Source organism: Pteronotus mesoamericanus, unplaced genomic scaffold (genome assembly GCF_021234165.1).
Source record: "Pteronotus mesoamericanus isolate MK-2021 breed Mesoamerican mustached bat unplaced genomic scaffold, CSHL_Meso_final contig_1193, whole genome shotgun sequence".
In the NCBI taxonomy this organism is placed as follows: Eukaryota; Metazoa; Chordata; class Mammalia; order Chiroptera; family Mormoopidae; genus Pteronotus; species Pteronotus mesoamericanus.
Genome location: NW_026555039.1, coordinates 3,060,939 through 3,079,107, shown reverse-complemented (window position 1 = coordinate 3,079,107; position 18,169 = coordinate 3,060,939). Strand labels below are relative to the sequence as shown.

The 18,169-nt window shown below is 72.3% G+C and overlaps 2 protein-coding genes across 2 annotated transcripts; one reads left to right on the top strand and one right to left on the bottom strand.

Annotated features, from left to right (window-relative positions):
* The first annotated feature begins 81 nt into the window (after nt 1–81).
* On the top strand, nt 82–2,079 carry B3GALT6 (beta-1,3-galactosyltransferase 6). Its single transcript, XM_054584386.1, has one exon. It carries the CDS (start codon nt 82–84, stop codon nt 1,075–1,077), a length of 996 nt encoding a protein of 331 aa, XP_054440361.1. The 3' UTR covers nt 1,078–2,079.
* Nucleotides 2,080–11,539: 9,460 nt separating this feature from the next.
* On the bottom strand, nt 11,540–15,381 carry C1QTNF12 (C1q and TNF related 12). Its single transcript, XM_054584413.1, has 8 exons — nt 15,214–15,381; nt 13,333–13,446; nt 13,127–13,214; nt 12,878–13,029; nt 12,432–12,540; nt 12,118–12,202; nt 11,853–11,931; nt 11,540–11,638 (listed from the first exon to the last, which is right to left on the bottom strand). Exons 1-8 carry the CDS (start codon nt 15,379–15,381, stop codon nt 11,540–11,542), a joined length of 894 nt encoding a protein of 297 aa, XP_054440388.1.
* Between the last annotated feature and the right edge of the window lie 2,788 nt (nt 15,382–18,169).

The following is an 18,169-nucleotide window of genomic DNA, read 5'->3' as shown; positions in this document are numbered from 1 at the left end:
GACGGCCGGCCGGACCGGCCCGCAGTCCGGCGGGCCGTGGACCTCGGGGTCTCCGCGAGCTCGCAGGCCGGCCGGCGAGCCATGAAGCTGCCGCGGCGCGCGTGGCGGCACCGGACGGCGCTGGTCCTGGGCGGCCTGGCGCTGTGCGGCGCCGCGCTCCTCTATCTGGCGCGCTGCACGGCCGAGGGCTCTCGCACGTCGCCAGGCCTCGGCCCCGGGCCCCTGCTCGCCGGGCCCGGGCGCGCCGCCGCCTTCCTGGCCGTGCTGGTGGCCAGCGCGCCGCGGGCGGCCGAGCGGCGCAGCGTCGTCCGCGGCACGTGGCTGGCGGCGGCGCGGCGAGGTGGCCCGGGCGATGTGTGGGCGCGCTTCGCGGTGGGCACGGCCGGCCTGGGCGCCGAGGAGCGGCGCGCTCTGGAGCACGAGCAGGCGCGGCACGGGGACCTGCTGCTGCTGCCCGCGCTGCGCGACGCGTACGAGAACCTCACCGCCAAGGTGCTGGCCATGCTGTGCTGGCTCGACGAGCACGTGACCTTCGAGTTCGTGCTCAAGGCGGACGACGACTCGTTCGCGCGGCTGGACGCCCTGCTGGCCGATCTGCGCGCCCGCGACGCAGCGCGCCGCCGCCGCCTCTACTGGGGCTTCTTCTCGGGCCGCGGCCGCGTCAAGCCCGGGGGTCGCTGGCGCGAGGCGTCCTGGCAGCTCTGTGACTACTACCTGCCCTATGCGCTGGGCGGTGGCTACGTGCTCTCCGCCGACCTGGTGCACTACCTGCGCCTCAGCCGAGAGTACCTGCGCATGTGGCACAGTGAGGATGTGTCGATGGGCGCCTGGCTGGCGCCCGTAGACGTGCAGCGCGAACACGACCCGCGCTTCGACACCGAATACAAGTCTCGTGGGTGCAGCAACCAGTACCTGGTGACGCATAAGCAGAGCCTGGAGGACATGCTGGAGAAGCACCAGACGCTGGCGCACGAGGGCCACCTGTGCAAGCAGGAGGTGCAGCAGCGCCTCTCCTACATCTACGACTGGTCTGCGCCTCCCTCACAGTGCTGCCAGAGGAAGGGGGGCATCCCCTGAGCCCTGCTGCGGTGGCGGGGTGGCTGCCGCGGGTCCCTGTGGGAGCCCCGGCAGTCTCACAATGGGGGAGCTGACATGTCTGGCTGATTGTCTGGGACGCGTCCAGCCCTCGAGGGGAACCTAGTGTATCCGGTGACCAGCGGGGCTTTCGGGCAAACACCATGCAGTAGCGGACAGCTCGTAGGCCTCAAGTCCTGTCAGTGAGCGTTCCTCCGGTCTTGCTTCAAAGCACCTTGTTCTGAGTCTGGGAGACCCTGGGGCTTGCCAGGGCAATGCGTCGCGTCCAGGTAGAAGTGACCTGCCCCCGGATTCCAGCCAGCATTTGCCCGGACTGGGCAGAAGCCCAGGTTCAGGTGTGAGTTGGGAAGAACCTTCCCCTTCTGCAGGAGCTTCTGGCCCCAAATCCCCCGCCCCGCCCCGCCCTGTCTGCCTGCTGTCCTGTCCTAAGGCAGGAACAAGGAGCTAAAGGCTGGAGCTGACCCCAGACACAGGTCTGACTTGTTCTGGGTGGGGACTGCGTCATGTCCTGCATCCACGGTACTGACCGTCCACCTGGGACCCCACAGCACTGAGAGCTACAACGGCTGCAAGCCAACCGCAGGCCCTGACCAGTTGCAACTCAGCTGTGTTGCAATCAAGTGGCTTTTATGGGAACTGCTGCTGTCTGGTTCAGCCAGGTTGCCTCCTTTATGTCTCCTGTTGGTGTTATTTATGTGTCAGTCCGAGATGGAGCTTCGTTTTATGTTAAGTGGTTTTGGTCTCCGTGTCTCCTCTCGAGTGAATTTGGGGTAAATGCCATTCAGCGCCTGCCTGTGATTTATTTATAAACATTGTACGTTTGTGTAGATAAGAGTTTCAGTTGGGAGTGTGTGGGTCTGGATGTTTTTTAAATTATTTGGGAAGACTTTTCTATCACAACTTGGAATTCTTGGATTAATCTGTTTCTACAGTGTGAACTGTAGACCCGTTGCTGCATGTGTGTTTAAACACAGAAGAATTTTTAAACTGTCCATTTCTCTTTTCAGTTTACACATAAGGTCAGTCCCATTGTCTCTGTCTGGAAAGACTTGCCTTTTAAGGCCTCCTCGCGGGTGCAGAGGGGCAAGTGCTTCTCCCTCGCACGTCTGTTATTGTGCCCCAGTTCTGGGAATCGGAACCGTTGGAATGTTGATGAGGTTTCCCAAATTCTGTCCTAAGAAAACAGGCTGAACGCAGCAATGTGCACCGGGCGCGCTGTGCACACACCCGCCACCCTCGGAGGACCAGGCTTCCTTTCTCCCCCTTCTACGGGAGAGGGGCGTATGGTCACTGCAGAAGGGAGGCACAGCGGCTGCAGGAGGTCCGCGAGCCCTCCCCCGTCCGGCACGGGGCATGCTGTGCACTCGCGGGTCGCCGGCTGGCCTCCCGGGTCCAGGTCAGGGCCCCACGAGTGGGCGTGCAAACCTCCGGCTGGCTTCTCGGTTGCGTCTTGCTCGTTCTCAGGCCACGGACGTAAGCGCAGCTGATAAGACTCCGTCAGCTCGGCCGCCACAACAGACCCCACAGGCAGCGGCTCGGACAGCAGCCAGTTAGTCCTGGCGGCCCCAGGGCCGCAGGCCCGCGGTCAGGGCGCCGGCAGGGCCGGGCTCTGGTGAGGTCCCCTCCTGGTGTGCAGACGCGCCCTCCCATGTCCTCTCTTCTGCTGAGGACACCGACCCCATCGGTGGGAGCCACCCTCGCAACCTCATCGCACGCCCATCACCTCCTAACGCCGCCGCGCTGGGGGGCAGGGCCTCAGCCTGAATCCCGGGGACGCAATCAGTCCATAGCGGCAGGTTTGGGTTGTCTCTGTTTAAAGGTGGAAGAACGTTTAGAACTGCAGGTCTTGGGCCAGAAGGGCACGGGGGTCGTGTGCTTAGAGACACCGCAGTTCCGCCACCTTCGGGAGGTAGGGGCTGCACCTCAGGGGTCCTGGGGTTCTGCACAGCTCTCAGGACAAGGTGAGTGCGAGCTTTCTGGCGGGCTGCCTCGAGCCAGGACCGATAGCCCCTGCTTACGCCTCGTTCACAGGACGCGGATCCATGAGAGGGTCCGGGGTCGGGGACACCGGGGTGAGCAGAGCAGGGCCTGGCCTCCCTGCGGCGTGCTGGCAGCATCAGGACCCTGTTCCTGCCAGCTGTTGTCACCGGGGCGGGGCCGTCGGAACCTCAGGATCCTCAGCAGGCGGTGTGTGCGGCCTCCCGTCTTTCGGACGAGGAGCCAGGTGCTTGACGAGGCCAAGCCCTGGCTGCGGCCCACGTGGCCGGTGGCCCAGCCGGGACTCCCGCTGAGGGCTGGACCACCGGCCCAGGCACGTGCCCTTGGGGGCCTGAGCTCTAGCTTCAGCAGAACCACGTGCACAGTCAGATTTGACCTATGAAAACAGAGGTCTCCTACTGTTCAACCTAAGCCGTGAAGTTCCAAACCCGAACAGCCCCGGGCTGACGGCACATCCATGCTGTGGCTGATGCCATGTTGGGATTCAGTTGGAGCGGAAGCCCAGCCACGTCTTCCTAGAGTGACCCACAGCCCCCGTCCCTGGGGTCCCGGAGCCCGTGCACAGGCCCCACGAGGACGTCGCAGAGCCTCTGGCCCTGGACGGAGCCCCCTCCCTCAGGCCTCTGCCCCGTGGCTCCTCTTGGCCACAGCCTCGTCGCAGTGAACCCCCGCCCCACCGTCCCAGGCAGCCCCCAAAGCCTGCAGCTCCCCCCTGCCACTCTGTGTGCAGCCCCTGCCGTCTGGGCCCGATTGCCCAGGCTGCCTGTGAGCCCAGCGCCCAGCGGGGCCCAGAGAGAGCAGGCCCTTGGGAGGGAGAACTGGGGCGGGGGGCGGGGGGCACAAAGCAGCGGGCGCCGCTCAAGGGGCGGTGGAGGGAGCTGGGCTGTCGAGGGACCAGGGCGAGGCGCCTGCAGGTGCTTGGGCCAGGCCACAGCTGCTCCATTTCCCTGCGACGAGGAGGAGGGACCAAGTGCCTTGGCCAAGGTCCCAGAGCTAGAAAGCAGGGGACCTTCCAACAGCAGTAACTGGGAGGGGTCCCGAGGAAATTGCCGGGGGAGAAAAGGTCCCACCCTGAGCCCCGCCTGCTGCCCCGTGCATGCGTGTCCCCTGCTTCACTCGAGTGCCACCTCCGGGGAGGCCCGTCCAGACCACCTGCCGACCCCCAGGCCCTCAAAGCAAGACTGGGAGCCCCTGGCCCGTCCACCTGGTCCATCTGGGCGGGACAGGTGGCTGCCTGGTCTGCCCCGCAGCAGACGCAGGACGCCAAATGCTGGTTGGGTCGGGGTCCTCTCAGATCCCCCCGGGCTCTCCGCCCGCCCACCCGCCTGGGCGGGGACTGTGCTTGGCGGCCCTCCTGCATCTCAGGGACCTGCTGAAGGTTGAGTTGTTTTCCCTCAAGATAGGGTCCCGACCTGCCCCGCAGGACCCGCGCATGCGGCTGTGCCTGCAGACGCGCTGAAGGTGAGGTGAGGTTATTAGGGGGCCCCGCGGCTGCGCGCCCAGTGTCCCTGCAAGGAGAGGAGACAGAGGCCCGCGGAGGAGGCAGCGTGTGAAGACAGGCAGAGAGGAGCGGGGGCCGCCCTTGGCCGCCCCCAGGACGGCTCCGGGGCTGGGAGAGGCCAGGAAGGGCTCCACCCGGACTCTCCAGGGCGAGGCCCGCGGAGCCCACGGTTCCAGCCTCCGGCCCTGGACGCGTGTCTGTGCCCCTCTGCCCCACTGTTGGTGGCGTCGGCTCCTGCCCTTGTCTGCCCGCCCCCCACTGGGTGCTGTGGGGGGACAGGCTGCGGCTCACAGACCCCTCGGCGCCTTGCGGGGCAGCCTCCTCCACCCCCCAGGGCTCGGCTTGGTCCTGTCTGGCCTCAGAGCTGGGGGACGGGGCCCTGCAGCCGCAGCCTGTGGAGGCTTCGTCTCCCTGGCTGCCCGGCCCCCACACCCTTCCTGTCTCTGCACCCCTTGCCCCTGACAGGCTGGGTCGCTGCCCCCGACTGGCTGCCGGCTCAGCCCAGACTCCGCAGGGCCTGTGGGGCGGGGTGCTCCTCTCTGCGCCCCAGCCCCCGGGGCCCTGTCCCCGTTGCCAGGTGGATGATTTTCGCCCCCTGGAGCCCCAGGAAGCATGTGGCAGCATCCACAGACGGGCCTAAAGCAGGCCAGGCCCCCGGCCCCCTGGGGCCTCCGGAGCAGAGAGCCCACGATCGGAGGCGCCTGGGCGGGCAGGGTGCCCAGTGGGACCAAGTTGCGTCTCAGCTGCTCCCTCAAGCCTGTGCCCTCACTCCAGGGGCCTGGAGGGGTCGGCGCTGCGTTTGCCCCGAGCAGCCTGCCCTGGGCTGACTGGCCTCCCTTCCACGTGAGTCCAGGGGCGGGTGAAAGGCCTCCCTGTCCGTCCGGACGCCTCGGCCGCCAGCCTTCTGCCCCCCAGGGCAAGCCTGCGCTCCTGAGAGGTCTCGCTCCCGGGCCTCGCCTGGGGGTCACCTCCAAACCCCTGCGCGGAAGACCCTCCCACAGCCGTGGGAGCTGGGACAGGCAGAGCCCTTCAGCCATCACCCGGCCCCTGGGGACAACGCCCCCTTCTGGGGGGCCTGGGTGGGCTCGTACCCTCCCTCCTGCTCCAGGCAGAAAGTGCTCATCACAGCCCCGCTCTCTCCACTGCCCCCCGCCCCCCCCACCGCCGTCCCGCCACGCCCTCCTCCTCCCCGTTCCCAGGCCGTCCTGGCCCCGCGCGGCAGTGGGTGGGTGCTGCCGGCCCCCCGCCCCTCGCACCCTCATGCAGGAGGCCCACGCGTGCACCCTGGCCAGACTCAGGCCTCTGCTCCTGCCACCACGACCCCTGAGACCCGCCGCGGAGGCCGGTGGCAGCTCCCCGCTCTGCCGAGGCTGGCGGGGTCCGCAGGGGGCCCGCAGCCACGCGGGCCGCGCTCTGTCGGTCCTCGCGGCCCCTCTCACTGGCCGTCCCCTTGACCCCTGTGGAACGCAAGGGACTCGGGGCAAATCAGCAGCCCCCGCGAGGCGGGTGCGGGGCCCCCGGGGACCCTCAGGCCGGGGGCTGCGGAGGCCCCGCTCTGGAAGCCAGCCGCAGTTGCCCACGTCCAACGCCTGGGCAGAGGTGCAGCCCCGGTCCCGGCACCAGCAGTGCCCCCGGGGCCTGCCAGCCCCGCCCCCGGCGAGTGGGGTCCCGCAGAGAACGCGTCTCGGGGAGGGGCGGGGGCCGCCCACGGCTCCCGGAGGCTCAGCCTTGGCAGAGGTGAAGGGTGGGGGTGAGAAGGCTCCTGCTCGCCCCTGGACTCTCGGCGACGCTGTAGCTGAGCCGCCTCCACGCGGACATGGGGGCCCCCGGCCCCGGCGAGGGTCAAGGGTCTCTACGGGGGGTCTCCACTTGAGCCTGGAGATGAAAGCCACCCCCACCTCGCGAAGGGGGGCAGCCAGACCCAGAACCCCGGGGAGGCTCAGCAGTGGGGGGGAAGGGGGTCAGCAAGGGGCAGCTGCTGGCCTAGCTACTCAGCAGGACAGGCAGGACCCCGCCCGCCCCCCGACGCCTGTACCCACGAGCGCAGGCGGTGCCTCTGTGGCCCGCGGCCCCGGGTCCCCACACTTTTCCTGCACGCGGTCCTGGGGCCCCTGCTCCTGGCCAGCGGGTTCCGCCAGGCAGGGCTTGGCTGGCCGTGGCGCTGGCAAGCAGGGGGCTGGGGAGAAGCCAGGGGCTGCGTGAGGGGCCCTGGGACCCCGCCAGCGGCCGGTTCCATCCTCCAGAGTGAACCCCGCAGGCGCGGCTGGCCCTCCAGGCCCCGCCGCGGGACAGGAGCCCAGGGCAGGCCTCGTCCGGCTCCCGCCTCCCGCTGCCCCGCGGCCTGGCCTGGCCCCTGACCCGGGGAGCAGCGGGAGAAGGGAACCCAAGCCCTGGCCCCGGGCCCTGGAGGTGTCCAAGGGCCTCGGCCGCCCAGCCCGAAGGGACCCCCGCCCCTGCCCACCTCCACAGCCGCCCACCTGATCCACAGGGACAGAGGGCCGGAGCCAGGAGCCAGGAGAGGGCAGCCTCCCCGGGGAAGGCGGGAAGAGCCTCCTGGGTCCAGCCTCGTGCCGGGCGGGGAGCCCCCCACCCCACAGTTGGCAGGAGACGGCGAGGCCACGGGGTTTTCTGGGCCCTCTGGTGCCCCTTCCTGTCCCCGCTGTTCTCGCTGCCGCCCCCGCACCCACCCAGGCTCTGGCAGAACCGCCGGAGGGGCCGCGGGCACAGGCAGGGCCCCGGGGCCGCCGCCCCGGGTGGGCGTGTGACACATCGGCTGCTGCAAAGCCGGCATCTCCCCCGGGGAACCTGTGAGTCACCGCGAGCGCAGGGGCTGGGCCCGAGCTCCGCGGAACAAAGGCCTTTCTCCTCCAGACGCCAGCCCGCCTGCCCGCGCGCACCGTGGGGCCTGCGGGCTGGCGGGCGGACAGGCAGTGGGCAGGGCGCGCTCCTTCCTCAGCCGCCCCCCCCCGGCCGCGGGGACCGGGCCGCAGGCGACCCCGGGCTCGGCGGCCGCGGCTCCTGAGTCCGCGCGGGTTGCGGGGCTGGAGATCCAGCGTCTCCTTGACACGGGACAGGGCCCGGAGGTCACGCAGAGCTCGGAGCCCAGAGGGCAGCCCGGCTGTGAGCGGCGGCCCCGAGGCCCGCACCCCCCGCTGAGGCCTCCACACCCTGCGCGCTGCTTGCCGCCCCCAAGGAGCTCCTGCCCCGGGACCCGGTGCCGGAAGCTGCCCCCTGGGGGAGGACCCTCTTCTCCTGCCCCAGCGCCCAGAGTCCCCACCTCAGGCCCAGCAGTTCTGAGGCCACCAGCCTGGTCGCCCGGCACGACGGCTCCTCGGGTGGAACAGCCTCCCCGAGTCTCCCCGATGCCAGGACCCCAACCACAGCCAACCCTGAGCCCAGCGACTGGCCAGCCAGGAGCTCCGGCCACCAGGCCCCGGACGCCTGCCCTGTGTTCGGCCCCAAGGGACTTGGCGATTCCAGCTCAGCCGAGAGAGCCAGGTCCCGGGGGACACAGCGACCCCGCCCCACACACCTCGCACGGACGCCTCCCACAGACACACGGCCTCGCAGCCACCACGGGCGTGTGGGGTCAGCACGGGGTCAGCACGGGAGGGAGCACAGGTACACAGACCCAGAGAGGGGAGCCCAGGCACGTGCCCCAGGCCCCCTCCCCGCTCCCCCATGCCCCCCGCCCTTGTGCCCCCAGCCGTTCTCAGCCCTCGGCCCAGGCCCGGGAGCCCAGGGGGCCCGGCCGGGCTGTGAGAACCTCCCAGGCCCGCGGGGAGGCGCCTGCAGGGAGACGGCCCCAGGTCCCTCGGAGCAGAGCCCTTCCAGCCCCAGACCAACCCGAGGGGGCGCAGTCGGACCCGCGGCTCGGCTCCGGCCACGGAGAGCCACCCCGCTCCGGCTGGGCCTTGCGGCTGCAGGACACCCAGCGCCCCGGGTGCCACCCCTGCCCCGAGCCCCCCGCACCACCCAGGCTGTCCACGGCCCCCCAGAGGGGCCTTGGGGGACAGGGCCAGGCAGCCGCCTGCTCACAGCCGGAGCCCCCCCGCGCTGCCCACCCCGCCGCTCCCCACTCCGGCCACAGCCCGGGGCCCAGTCCCCGCGGCTCCTGGCCCCTGAGAGGACTTTCCAGCTGCCCACGTTCCTGTCTGCACTCAGACAAGCAGCAGCTGTAGGTGTCGGAGCGGCAGGCTCTGGCCCAACACGCAGGCCCGCCCACCCCCGGCCCCAGGGCCACCTCGGGGCCAGGGGGGCCGAGCAGGGGCAGCCTGGCTGTCGCCCCGAGACCAGGGTTAGGGAAGCACCTGGCCAGGGGCCTCCCCGAACCCCTGGCGGCAGCCCCTCGGCCCCCGTCCGGCCCGTGGCAGGTCAGACGGAGGTTCTGGGAAGCGGGCCCTGGGAGAGGTTAACGAGGTCAGCCCGGCAGCTCCCGCTGCTCCGGGTGGGGCTCCGGTCAGGGGTCGCCCCGAGGCCAGCTAGCTCTGCGCGGGCCGCTTGGCTCCGGCCACAGCCGGACACTAGGGCCACCCCAAAGCCCAGCTCCACACCCAGGGGCCTGGCCAGGGAACGAGCCCCGGCCCCCGGGGACCCCCGCCAGGGGACCCCCGGCGAGCCCGCTGCCCTCAGCGGCAGCAGGTTGGGCCCGGGCCGCACCTGTGCCGGAGGCCCCCGCTCAGGCCGGGCGGGTGTGGCCGCAAGGGCCAGGGCCCCACGGGGTCTCCAGACCCCTCCCGGGGCCCCGGGGAAGTGGTCCACGGCGCACGTTGGGTCAGGCCCGGGAACCGGCGTGGCTGAGACGGCTGGGGCAGCTGGGCCGCGGCGGGGCCTTTGGGGCCGACCCTGAGCCGGCCCCTTGTCTGCCCGGGGGTGGGGCAGCCTGTGTCCTCCGGGGCTGGTCTGAGCCTGGGGCCCGGGCCCTGGGCCCCCGAGTCCAGGATCCCCATGGCACGAACCGCAGGCCGGCCCCCACCCCTTGCTCCTGCACCCCAGCCGAGGGGGCTGGGGGCCACACATTCCAGGGGGTCACGGCGAAGCGGTAATGGCCTGAGACTGGGGCAGAGACGAGGAGCGGGCGGGACAGGAGGCAGGTGGAGGCGGGCGCCAGCAGCTGCCCCCGGCCCTGGCCACCTGCCCGCCGCGAGCTCCTCGGCCCCTGGCCTTCCTCGCCTGTCTCCCTCGTCTGTCGGCCGCTCCCTGCAGGGCCCCGGGCCCCGCGGGCCGGGCCTCCATCTCTGTCATCACAGCCGCCGGCAGCAGGTCTGGGGAAGGCGGCGAGGTCCGCCCCTGCCCGGGCCAGGCGGGTCGGGGGGCTGGCCGGTGTTGATGGACAGAGTGGAGAGCCCCCCGGGGGCAGTGAGGCCCCAGACGCAGCCAGAGGGCCCACCCCGGAGCTGGCCGGGGTCCCTCGGCGTTCCCACCGACAGCCCAGCGCGGCCGCCTCTGTCAACAGGCTGTCTGCCCATCCCGGGCGCTACCGCCGAGCCCGGCTGGCGCTCCAGACGTGGCCCCCACGGGCCCCTGGGGGGAAGGGGGGCAGGGACCCATCCCGCCGGCTCCCCTGTGTGCCCCTCCCCCCCATCCCCGGCAGGGGCCGCAGGGCCCACGCCCCCCACCCCCCCCACCCCCCGCCCCCGCTCGCAGGCGTCCGGGACATCCCCACTCAGGCCAGGCTGGCGCCTCCGGTCGCCGCGAAGCGGAGACCCCCCCCAGCCTCCCCCAGCCCCTGACGCCACCCTGGGGGGACCAGGGAGAGAGGTGGGGACGGGTCAGTGGCCAAGCCCGGAGCTGCACAGACCAGCGCCCGCCCGGCACCAGGCTCTGCTGCCTCATTACCCGCGCGGCCAGGGAGGGCCCTGGGGGAGGGGCTGGGTTAGGGTCCTCCGGCCCCAGCCTCCAACTGCCCCGCCTCCCGCGTCTGCGACGGACCCCCAGCCCGGCCTCCCCCAGCCCCTGGCCCACTCTGCAGGATAAGGGCGCCCTTCTCCACCTGCTCGGCCTTGGGATCGGGGCCCTGCTGCAGCGGAGCTGAGCCCCCTGAGCCCCCCTTGTCCCCGGGCGTCTCGGAAGGGGCAGGGCCAGCCTCACGGTCCAGGAGCGGCCGCCTGCCCGGGCCGAGGTGCCAACCAGACACGGTGCCTGGGCAGCTCCGCAGAGGCCTGGACATCCCAGGGCGTATTTACATCCTCTGGCCTGGGTTTGCTGGAGCCAAAATGGGGCGGGGGTGGGGGCCCCAAATCCGCAGGACCCTCAGGCAGGGTCTGGCTGCCCCAGCTGGGACACCCCATCTTTCCAGGGGGGGTCTGCACCCACCGGGTGTGGCGGCCACCAAGGGGAAGGTGGCGGGAAGTTGGCGCCCTGCTCACACGTCTCCAGGTTCACACGTGGTGCCCGTGGCCTGCACATGCGTGTGCAGCCCTGCCCGCTGGCCCACACAAGACGGGGCCCTCCAAGGGGCCCCCACCCTCTGCTCCCCGGGCAGCCAAGTGCTCCCTGCTCTCGCCCTGCTCCCTGGGGGCTTCTGGTGCCCCAGGCCGAACGCGTCTGAGCCCCAGCCCGTGGGGCCCCGCAGGCCGCTGCCCTCCAGGGCGGGGGCGGCCCTGGGCGAGTGCAGGGGCCGCGGCCAGGGCTGGGCAGGGACCTGGATGGACACCCGTCCTTGGCGCAGGGGCTGTGGGGGCTGCAGGGCGCACAGCCAGACCCTAGCCTCCCAGACAAGGCCGCCCCACCCCCCAGGACTGCGCCCTGAGGCCACGTGCTCCCCCACAGCCGCACCCCACCCCACCCCCCACAACACAGTGACCAGGCAGCAGGGAGGACTGGGGACTCTTTATTGCTGTGACCGCATGTGTAACAGAGGGCAGCGGGGCTGGGCAACCGGGCAGCTCCCCACGGCCCTGAGAGGGGCCTCTCGACGCGGCTGCTCGGGGACCCACAGGGCCCTCACGTGCCCAGGAGCAGGCCGGAGAAGCTGGAGCCGCTCTGGATGGTCAGGGCTGTGCTGGAGCCGTTGTCCACGAAGACGGAGGCGTACTGTCCAGCCTGCAGACACCCCGCAGTGGACGTCACGCCCCGCCCCCCCGCAGGGCCCGCCCAGCCACCCGTGGGGAGCGTGGAGAGGACCCGCCCCAGGCGTGGGGGGCCCCGGGGTCCTGAGTGGCCCCCTGGCCAACGTCCGTCCCCGCGCTGGGCCGGGGCTGTGCTCTGAGGCTCAGCGGCTCGGAACCCTCCTGCTCCGCCCGCGCCCCCGCCTCACCTGCAGCTGGAGCAGCCCCTGAACCAGCACCGTGAAGATCCTGCCACTGCCGTCCAAGCCCGAGATGGCCTCCAGGGACCTGGACGCGGTGCCCAGGGTGAGGGCTCAGCGGGCCCGAGGGCCTGGCCCCACCCAGTGCTCAATGGGGCCTGTGTTGGGGCGGCCCCTCCACTCTCCACGGGCAGGGAGGTCCCCGGTCAGGTGCCCGCCCCCGGCGCCCTGCCCCCCCCCAGCACCGAGGTGGCCCCCAGGGCCGCCGACTCACGTGTGGCGATGGCACAGGGACTCGATGCAGACGAGCACCCGCACGGTGTCCCGGGCCCGGGCCCTGCCCTGCAGCCCCCTGCGGTCTGCGGAGACAGCCGGCGCAGCGGGCCTCAGCGGACGCAGCAGACAGGCCCGGGCTGGGGCTGCGGAGTCGGGGCGCGCTGCCCAGAGGGGCCCCGGAGCGGCTGCTGGCTGGGGCCGGGTGTGGAGCGGGAGGCCGCGGTGGGACGGGACCCAGGCCCTGCGAGGTCGGGCCCCCCTGGGAGGCCAGCCCCCCCCGCCCGCCACCGACAGCGGCCTGGCCCCACTCACCCAGGTGCAGGCTGGCGGAGAACTGGAAGATGGCGGTCGCGGGGGCTGTGAAGCGGCCGGAGGCCAGGCTCAGGCCGGAGCCCCGCAGGAAGGCACCCGGTGCCGTGGGCTGCAGGGAGAGCAGGGCTAGCCTGGAGGGGGCGACCGCCCGCCCCACCACCCAGGCGGCAGGACAGAGGGCGAGGTCTGTGGGTGCCCCTCCCCGGGCCTCCAGGCCGCAGGCCCCAGAGGCAGAAGAGGCCCCAAGAGCCCCCACAGGCCTGGGGGCCGTGGACCCCGCACGGAGCCCCGTGCACGACGGCGTTCTCGCGCTGGTGGCGGCGCCCCGCTGTGGCGGCTGTGGACCTGCTCCCCCGTGGCGGCCACCCCTGCATCCTGCTCCCAGCAGCCCCCCGAGACAACCACGGCTTGCGGGGCCCGTGGAGAGCCCCCCACAGCCCACTCACGGCCTGGAAGCCCTGCAGCTCCACCAGCGTCTTCTTGTCCACCAGCACGGGACCCTTCAGCCGGCAGTGGAAGGCCTCAGCCACCAGCCGCCCGCCCGTCCCCTCGGGCAGCAACGAGCCCCAAAGCCCCGAGGACCGACGCTCGGTGGCCTCTGTGGGGACAGGGGCAGGCGCGGCAGGTTGGGGTCGCCCCAGGGCCCGGGACACCCTCCCGCGCCTCCCGACGGGGTGCGGGCAGGGGCACCTCACCTCTCAGCATTTCCCGAAACTCTCGTAGCAGAGCCTCCTGTGTGACTTCCGCGCCCGCGGGCCCGGGGGGGCCGGGGGAGCCCGGGGGGGCCCGGGGGGGCCCGGGGGGGGCCGGAGAGGCCTCGCTGGGGGAGGCAAGAGGGCATGAGCATCCCAGTGGGGGCCACGGCCCCCCCGGCCCTGGGCCTAGACCCCCGTCTCACCGACTTCTTGTCCCGCCCCCGGCACCGTTTCTGCGAGGCCCTATCATCCGGCCGCCGGACGAAGTTCAGCCACGTCATGTGGGCGTCTGAGAACTCAGGCCCCGAGGCCTCAGGTGGCTGAAGGACCAAGGGGCAGGGCTCGTGCGCGGACCCAGGCCCCGCTCAGTCCTCCCTGCGGCCTCAGGGCGGAGCGGGGACCCCAGGCCCTGGCGGACATGGGCACCGTGGGGACAGACCCGGGAAGCAGGGGAGGAGGCAGGCCGGCCAAACCCGGGGACTCAGACCAGGACCTGGGCCCGGCACCGGGAGGCCTCGGCCCTGGCTGCGCATCGGAGGGGCCTGTCCCCTCCCACCGCGCCCTGTCCCCAGGCGGACAGGCACACCCGTGCACACGCAGCGCGGGCCTCTGTGTCCCCACAGGGGCTGGGCCCTGGCTGAGGCAGGAGGCAGGGGACAGGAGCAAGTTTTCCAAGGGTCTTTCCAGGGTCCAGAGCCCCCGGCTAAGCGGGGAAGGGCCCTGCCCCTCAGCCTTGGACCCAGGCCCCAGCCCCGGCCCTGCTGTAGGAGGGAGGGCTGGAGGGGCAGCACAGAGCCGCCGCCCCAGCCTGCCAATCGCCCCCCCCCGCCAGCTCCAGGCCGAAGCGCCCCTGCCCGCGTCTGAGGAGCAGCCGGAGCTCAGTAGGGAGGGTGGGCGGGCGAGTCAGCGAGAGCCAGGCCCGAGGCAGCCTCCGGCCGGGGGAGGCTGCACTCTCTCCCAGGGGACCCGGCAGGCCTCCATCCTGGGGGGCTGGGAGGGGCAGGCGGGGTCCGGGCGTCTCCGCCCCTGCCCTGGCCCCACCCAGGGGAGAGAGAGAAGCCGTGAACACTCAAACGCCCCTCGGTTTCTGCCTGTGTCCCTGGCCACCATGGACCCTGGCCGCGTCTGAGCCCCCCAGGGGTCCTGGGGGGCAGGAGGGCAGGAGGAGGAAGGGCCGGTGTCCTGACCTGTGCGGAGGGCCGGGGAGCACGTGCTGCGCCACCCGGGGCACGCCCGCAGAGGCCCGGCCCTGTCCCCAGACTGTCCCCTGCACTTGCGGAGTCGGCAGCCGCTTTCCACGGGCGGGCGGGGCCCCGGGCCAGCGGGGCGCGTGGGCCGAGAGCAGTCGGGCTGGCGGCCACGGAGCCGCCCTGGGGCAGCGGGAGGCTGGGATCAAAGGCAGAGGGCTGGCGGGGGCCTGCCCTGGCAGCTGCGCTCCCCTCCCAATCCCGTGGCCCGGGGGTCAGTTCCAAGGCCCCCCAGGAGATCCTCAGCCAAAGGTAGAGGCCGGGGCTGAGGCAGGTGCGGGGGCGCGGGGGGGAATCCTCCGGTCTCAGGGGACCCTGAGGGACTCTGAGGACAGGGGCACCGCGTGCCAGCGGCCACAGAGGGAGCGCCAGCTCCACAGCAGGGCTGGGCGTGAGGTCCCCAGGAAGCAAGGGTCCAGGCCAGCCCTGGCCGCTCCAGCTCTGGGAGTGGTGGGGGCGGGTTCCCCGCAGGGGGTCGGTGAACGGCCAAGGAGCAGGCGGCCCAGAGCGCCGCCGTACCCCGCCCTCCCGCCCCGCACCGGCGATGGCACCTAAGGGCGGCGGGCCGCTGTGGCAGGAGGCGCCCCGGCTCCGAAGGGTCCAGCGCAGCCCTGCTGGGAAGCCTCTGCCCTCCCCGACCGGCGGAGGCCGGTGGAGGGCAGGGCCGGCCCCAACCCCCTCTGCCATAAATCCTGCCCAGAGCCCCACCCCACCAAGACAAGAAGGGGTCCCGGAGAGCACAGCGGGCGGAGAGGGCAGGTGGGAGGACGGTCCCGCGAGCGCAAGCCCCGGAAGCCCGCGGCGGGCGAGCCCGGCCCACGTGCGCGGGTCCGCGCGTACCTTGGGGGAGCCAGGCGGCCCCTCGCTGTGGGCCGCGGTGGCGTTGAGGGTCTCGGTGCGCTGGCTGGGATGCCGTGGCCGCTTTGGCTCCCGCCGGGTCCCGACACCCCCCGGGAGCACGAGCTGAGGCCAGAGGAGGGCCGCGGCCACGGCCCAGGCCCAGCGCATGTCGCCGGTGGGCGGCTCTGGACCTCGGCGGCGGCTCAGGGCGGCGCGCAGGGCTGCCCAGGCGCACTCATGGGGGCGCACAGCCGCTCAGAGCCCCCGCGCGGAGGCGCCGGCCCAGGGTACGCCCGGACGCTGCCGGTGCATGTCCGTGGGGTGCGGGCCGGGCGCGGCGGGACGCGCTCCTGTCCCCGCGGTCGGGCCAGCGCCGGCTTCCCCTCACGCGCGCAGTGCCCTCGCTGCCCGCGCCGCCGCCAGATAAACCCTCCCCTCCGCCCCAAAGCTCGCGGGCTCCAAGGGGGCGGGCGCGCTCGGATGATCTGTCAGCGGGCCCCGAGGCGGGCTGGGGGCGTGGACGGGCCGGCTCCCCCGCTGACCGGGCGCCTCCGCGCTTGTACTGAGACGCTGGGGCTGCCCTCCCACGGCCTCGCACACAGCCCCCACCCCGCCCGCCCCGGGAGGCGGACGCGCCCCGGGAACCGTTAACAAGGACTCGCCCTGCCCCCATCCCAGCTAAGCGCCTGGCACCTCACCCTCGCCCCTGCGGGGTGCTGGGCCAGGGCCCCCAGTGGGGGACACACGGCGTGGGGACCTCACCGTCCCGTCCGCTCCTTCCTATGACCCGCCCGCTCCGCTTCCCCGGGTCCTGCTGGCTCTGCCCCGGGCTCCTGGCCTCGCGCCAGCGGAGTGGCCCCAGGTGCGGCCTCTCCACCGGGGTGCGTGTGCCAGCAAGGACCACAGGGTCGCCTGCAGCCGTGTGGCCCCTCCTGTTCTCGGGGCGCAGGGCCAGTGCACACTGCCGAGGGGCCGGTGGGCCCTCAGCTTCCTGAGCCAGCAGGCGGAAGGGACACATGTCCCCGGCCAGGCCCTGTGAGCCCCGCCAGAGTGCCCATTCTCGGCCTGGGGGAAGCGAGCGGTCGGTCTCCTCCTGCTGGGCTGAGCAACAGTGGGGTCCCCAGGGAGCGCTGGGGTCCTTCCTTAACTGCCTCCAGACTGCCGTTGCGGGGGGCAGTTCCTGGCCCAGGCCCTGTGGGCTGTCCTTGCACGGTGGGGCCCCGGGGGGCGGGGCCTGACGCGGCTGCCAGCCGCAGTGTAGACCAGCGGTCCCGGCCTTTCGGGCACCAGGGGCCGGCATCACGGAAGACAATTTTTCCAGACTGTGCCGGGGTCGGGGGGTGGGGGTGGCTTGTAGAGCCTGCCACCAGACGCAGCTTAGTTGTCACTTGCCGCTCACTGATGGGGTTCTGATATGTCTCCAAGCCAACGGTGTCTGGGCAGTCACCTCGCAGCTGACGACAAGCTGTGTCGGCAGCCGCTCCCCCGTGCGGCAGCCCAGCCTCACGCCTCCTCGGCCCCCCGGGCAGTGGCTTCTCCTGAGCAGGACGCAGCCCCAGCCTCTCGCGTGGGCAGCTCCGCACGGGGCCGTCGCGGCGGTGGGTCCAAGGCCGCCGACCCGACCGGGGACCAGGGCCAGGGCTCAGGCAGCGAGGGAGGGACCGGGCGGCCGTAAACACAGGGGATGCGTCACACACGCGCCCGCCGCTCCTGACAGGCCACAGACCGTCTCAGTCCCGACCTCGGTCCGTGTCCGCGGGCCAGGGGCCCCCGGTATAGACCAAGGCCAGCGATGGCCAGAGCCGTGGGCGGCTCCCGCCGGAGCCACTGCTTCCAGCACAGCCTCGGGGGGATGCGGGTCCTGCAGGCAGCCCTCCAGACCTTTCCCTGGTGGTTTCCAGCCGTCCGGACGGGGCGGGGGAGGCGGCCCGGCCGCAGGCTCCCCGAAGGGCGGCTGGTGGGCCGCAAGCAGAGACGCCCGGGAACAGGCTTTCAGGGGGCGTGAGGTGCGTCCTCCCTGGCTCGTCTGTCCGCCCCTCCTGGCTCACGCAGAGGTGGTCACACGCCCCAGGACGACAGCGCCGGCTCTCGTGGCCCCTGAGCTCCCTGTTGGAGCCTCAGGGCCCTGGTGTGACCTGTGCCCGGCGCCAGGTCAGGAAAGGCAGCCCAGGAGACTGCAGGCTGCCACGCCCCTCCTTGGAGGCTGGGCACCCACTTCCCATCACCTGCCTCCCGGTGGCCCAGGCCCCGAGGCCGCGTGTGCGCCCGCGAGGGCGGCTGGCCACGCGTGCGGACAAGGCGCCACGCAGCAGCGGCGAGGGGCTGGGCCTCACGCGGCTCCAGCCCCGCCGCCACCCTGGGCCCAGCTCACTCGGCCCCTTCAAAGGCAGGAGGCAGGAAGCAGGGCCCCGTCCCCGCGTCTGAGCCTCGGCCAGGCCCTGCTCCGCAGCCAACACTGCGCCCTCGGGCTTGGGGCCGCGGAGGGGCCCAGAGGCTCCCGTGTCCCCGAGACAGGGAACCACTCCCACTCTCCTGGGGCCCGCGCCAGGGTCCTCACCCACCAGCCCACAGCCCAGACCCGGGAGGCCCTGAGGCCCCGAGGAGGGCAGGACCGTGGCGCCGGGCTGGCCTCGTGGCCCGTGAGCGGGAGCCGCTCCAGCCTCAGACCGAGGGCTCTGAGCCCTCAGAAGCGCCGGCCTGGGGAGATGCAGGCCCCGCCCCGGCCCCGCGCCGCAGGGCGTGTGGACCAGACGCGGGCCCCAGGCGCGCCCCTGCGCCCGCTGAGGCCGGAGGGCAGGCCCGGCAGCAGCAGGTCTCGGGGTCTCCGGCCAGGCCTGCCCCACAGCCGCCCACACGCCGCCCAGCCCCCTGCACAGACTCAAACAGCACGCGATTTAGGAACAAAAATATAATGAAAGATTTTTTCACAAGAGTGGGTCAAACACGTACAAGTGGT

What these genes read in the sequence shown, in the direction of transcription:
- B3GALT6 (XM_054584386.1), top strand. Translation starts at nt 82, where the DNA reads ATGAAGCTGCCGCGGCGCGCGTGGCGGCACCGGACGGCGCTGGTCCTG.
- C1QTNF12 (XM_054584413.1), bottom strand. Translation starts at nt 15,381, where the DNA reads ATGCGCTGGGCCTGGGCCGTGGCCGCGGCCCTCCTCTGGCCTCAGCTC. An exon ending in GGCCGCCTGGCTCCCCCAAG is followed by an intron (nt 13,447 to 15,213) that starts GTACGCGCGGAC and finishes TTGGTCCTTCAG; the next exon opens with CCACCTGAGGCCTCGGGGCC. An exon ending in GCCGGGGGCGGGACAAGAAG is followed by an intron (nt 13,215 to 13,332) that starts TCGGTGAGACGG and finishes CCCCCCCGGGCC; the next exon opens with CCCCCGGGCTCCCCCGGCCC.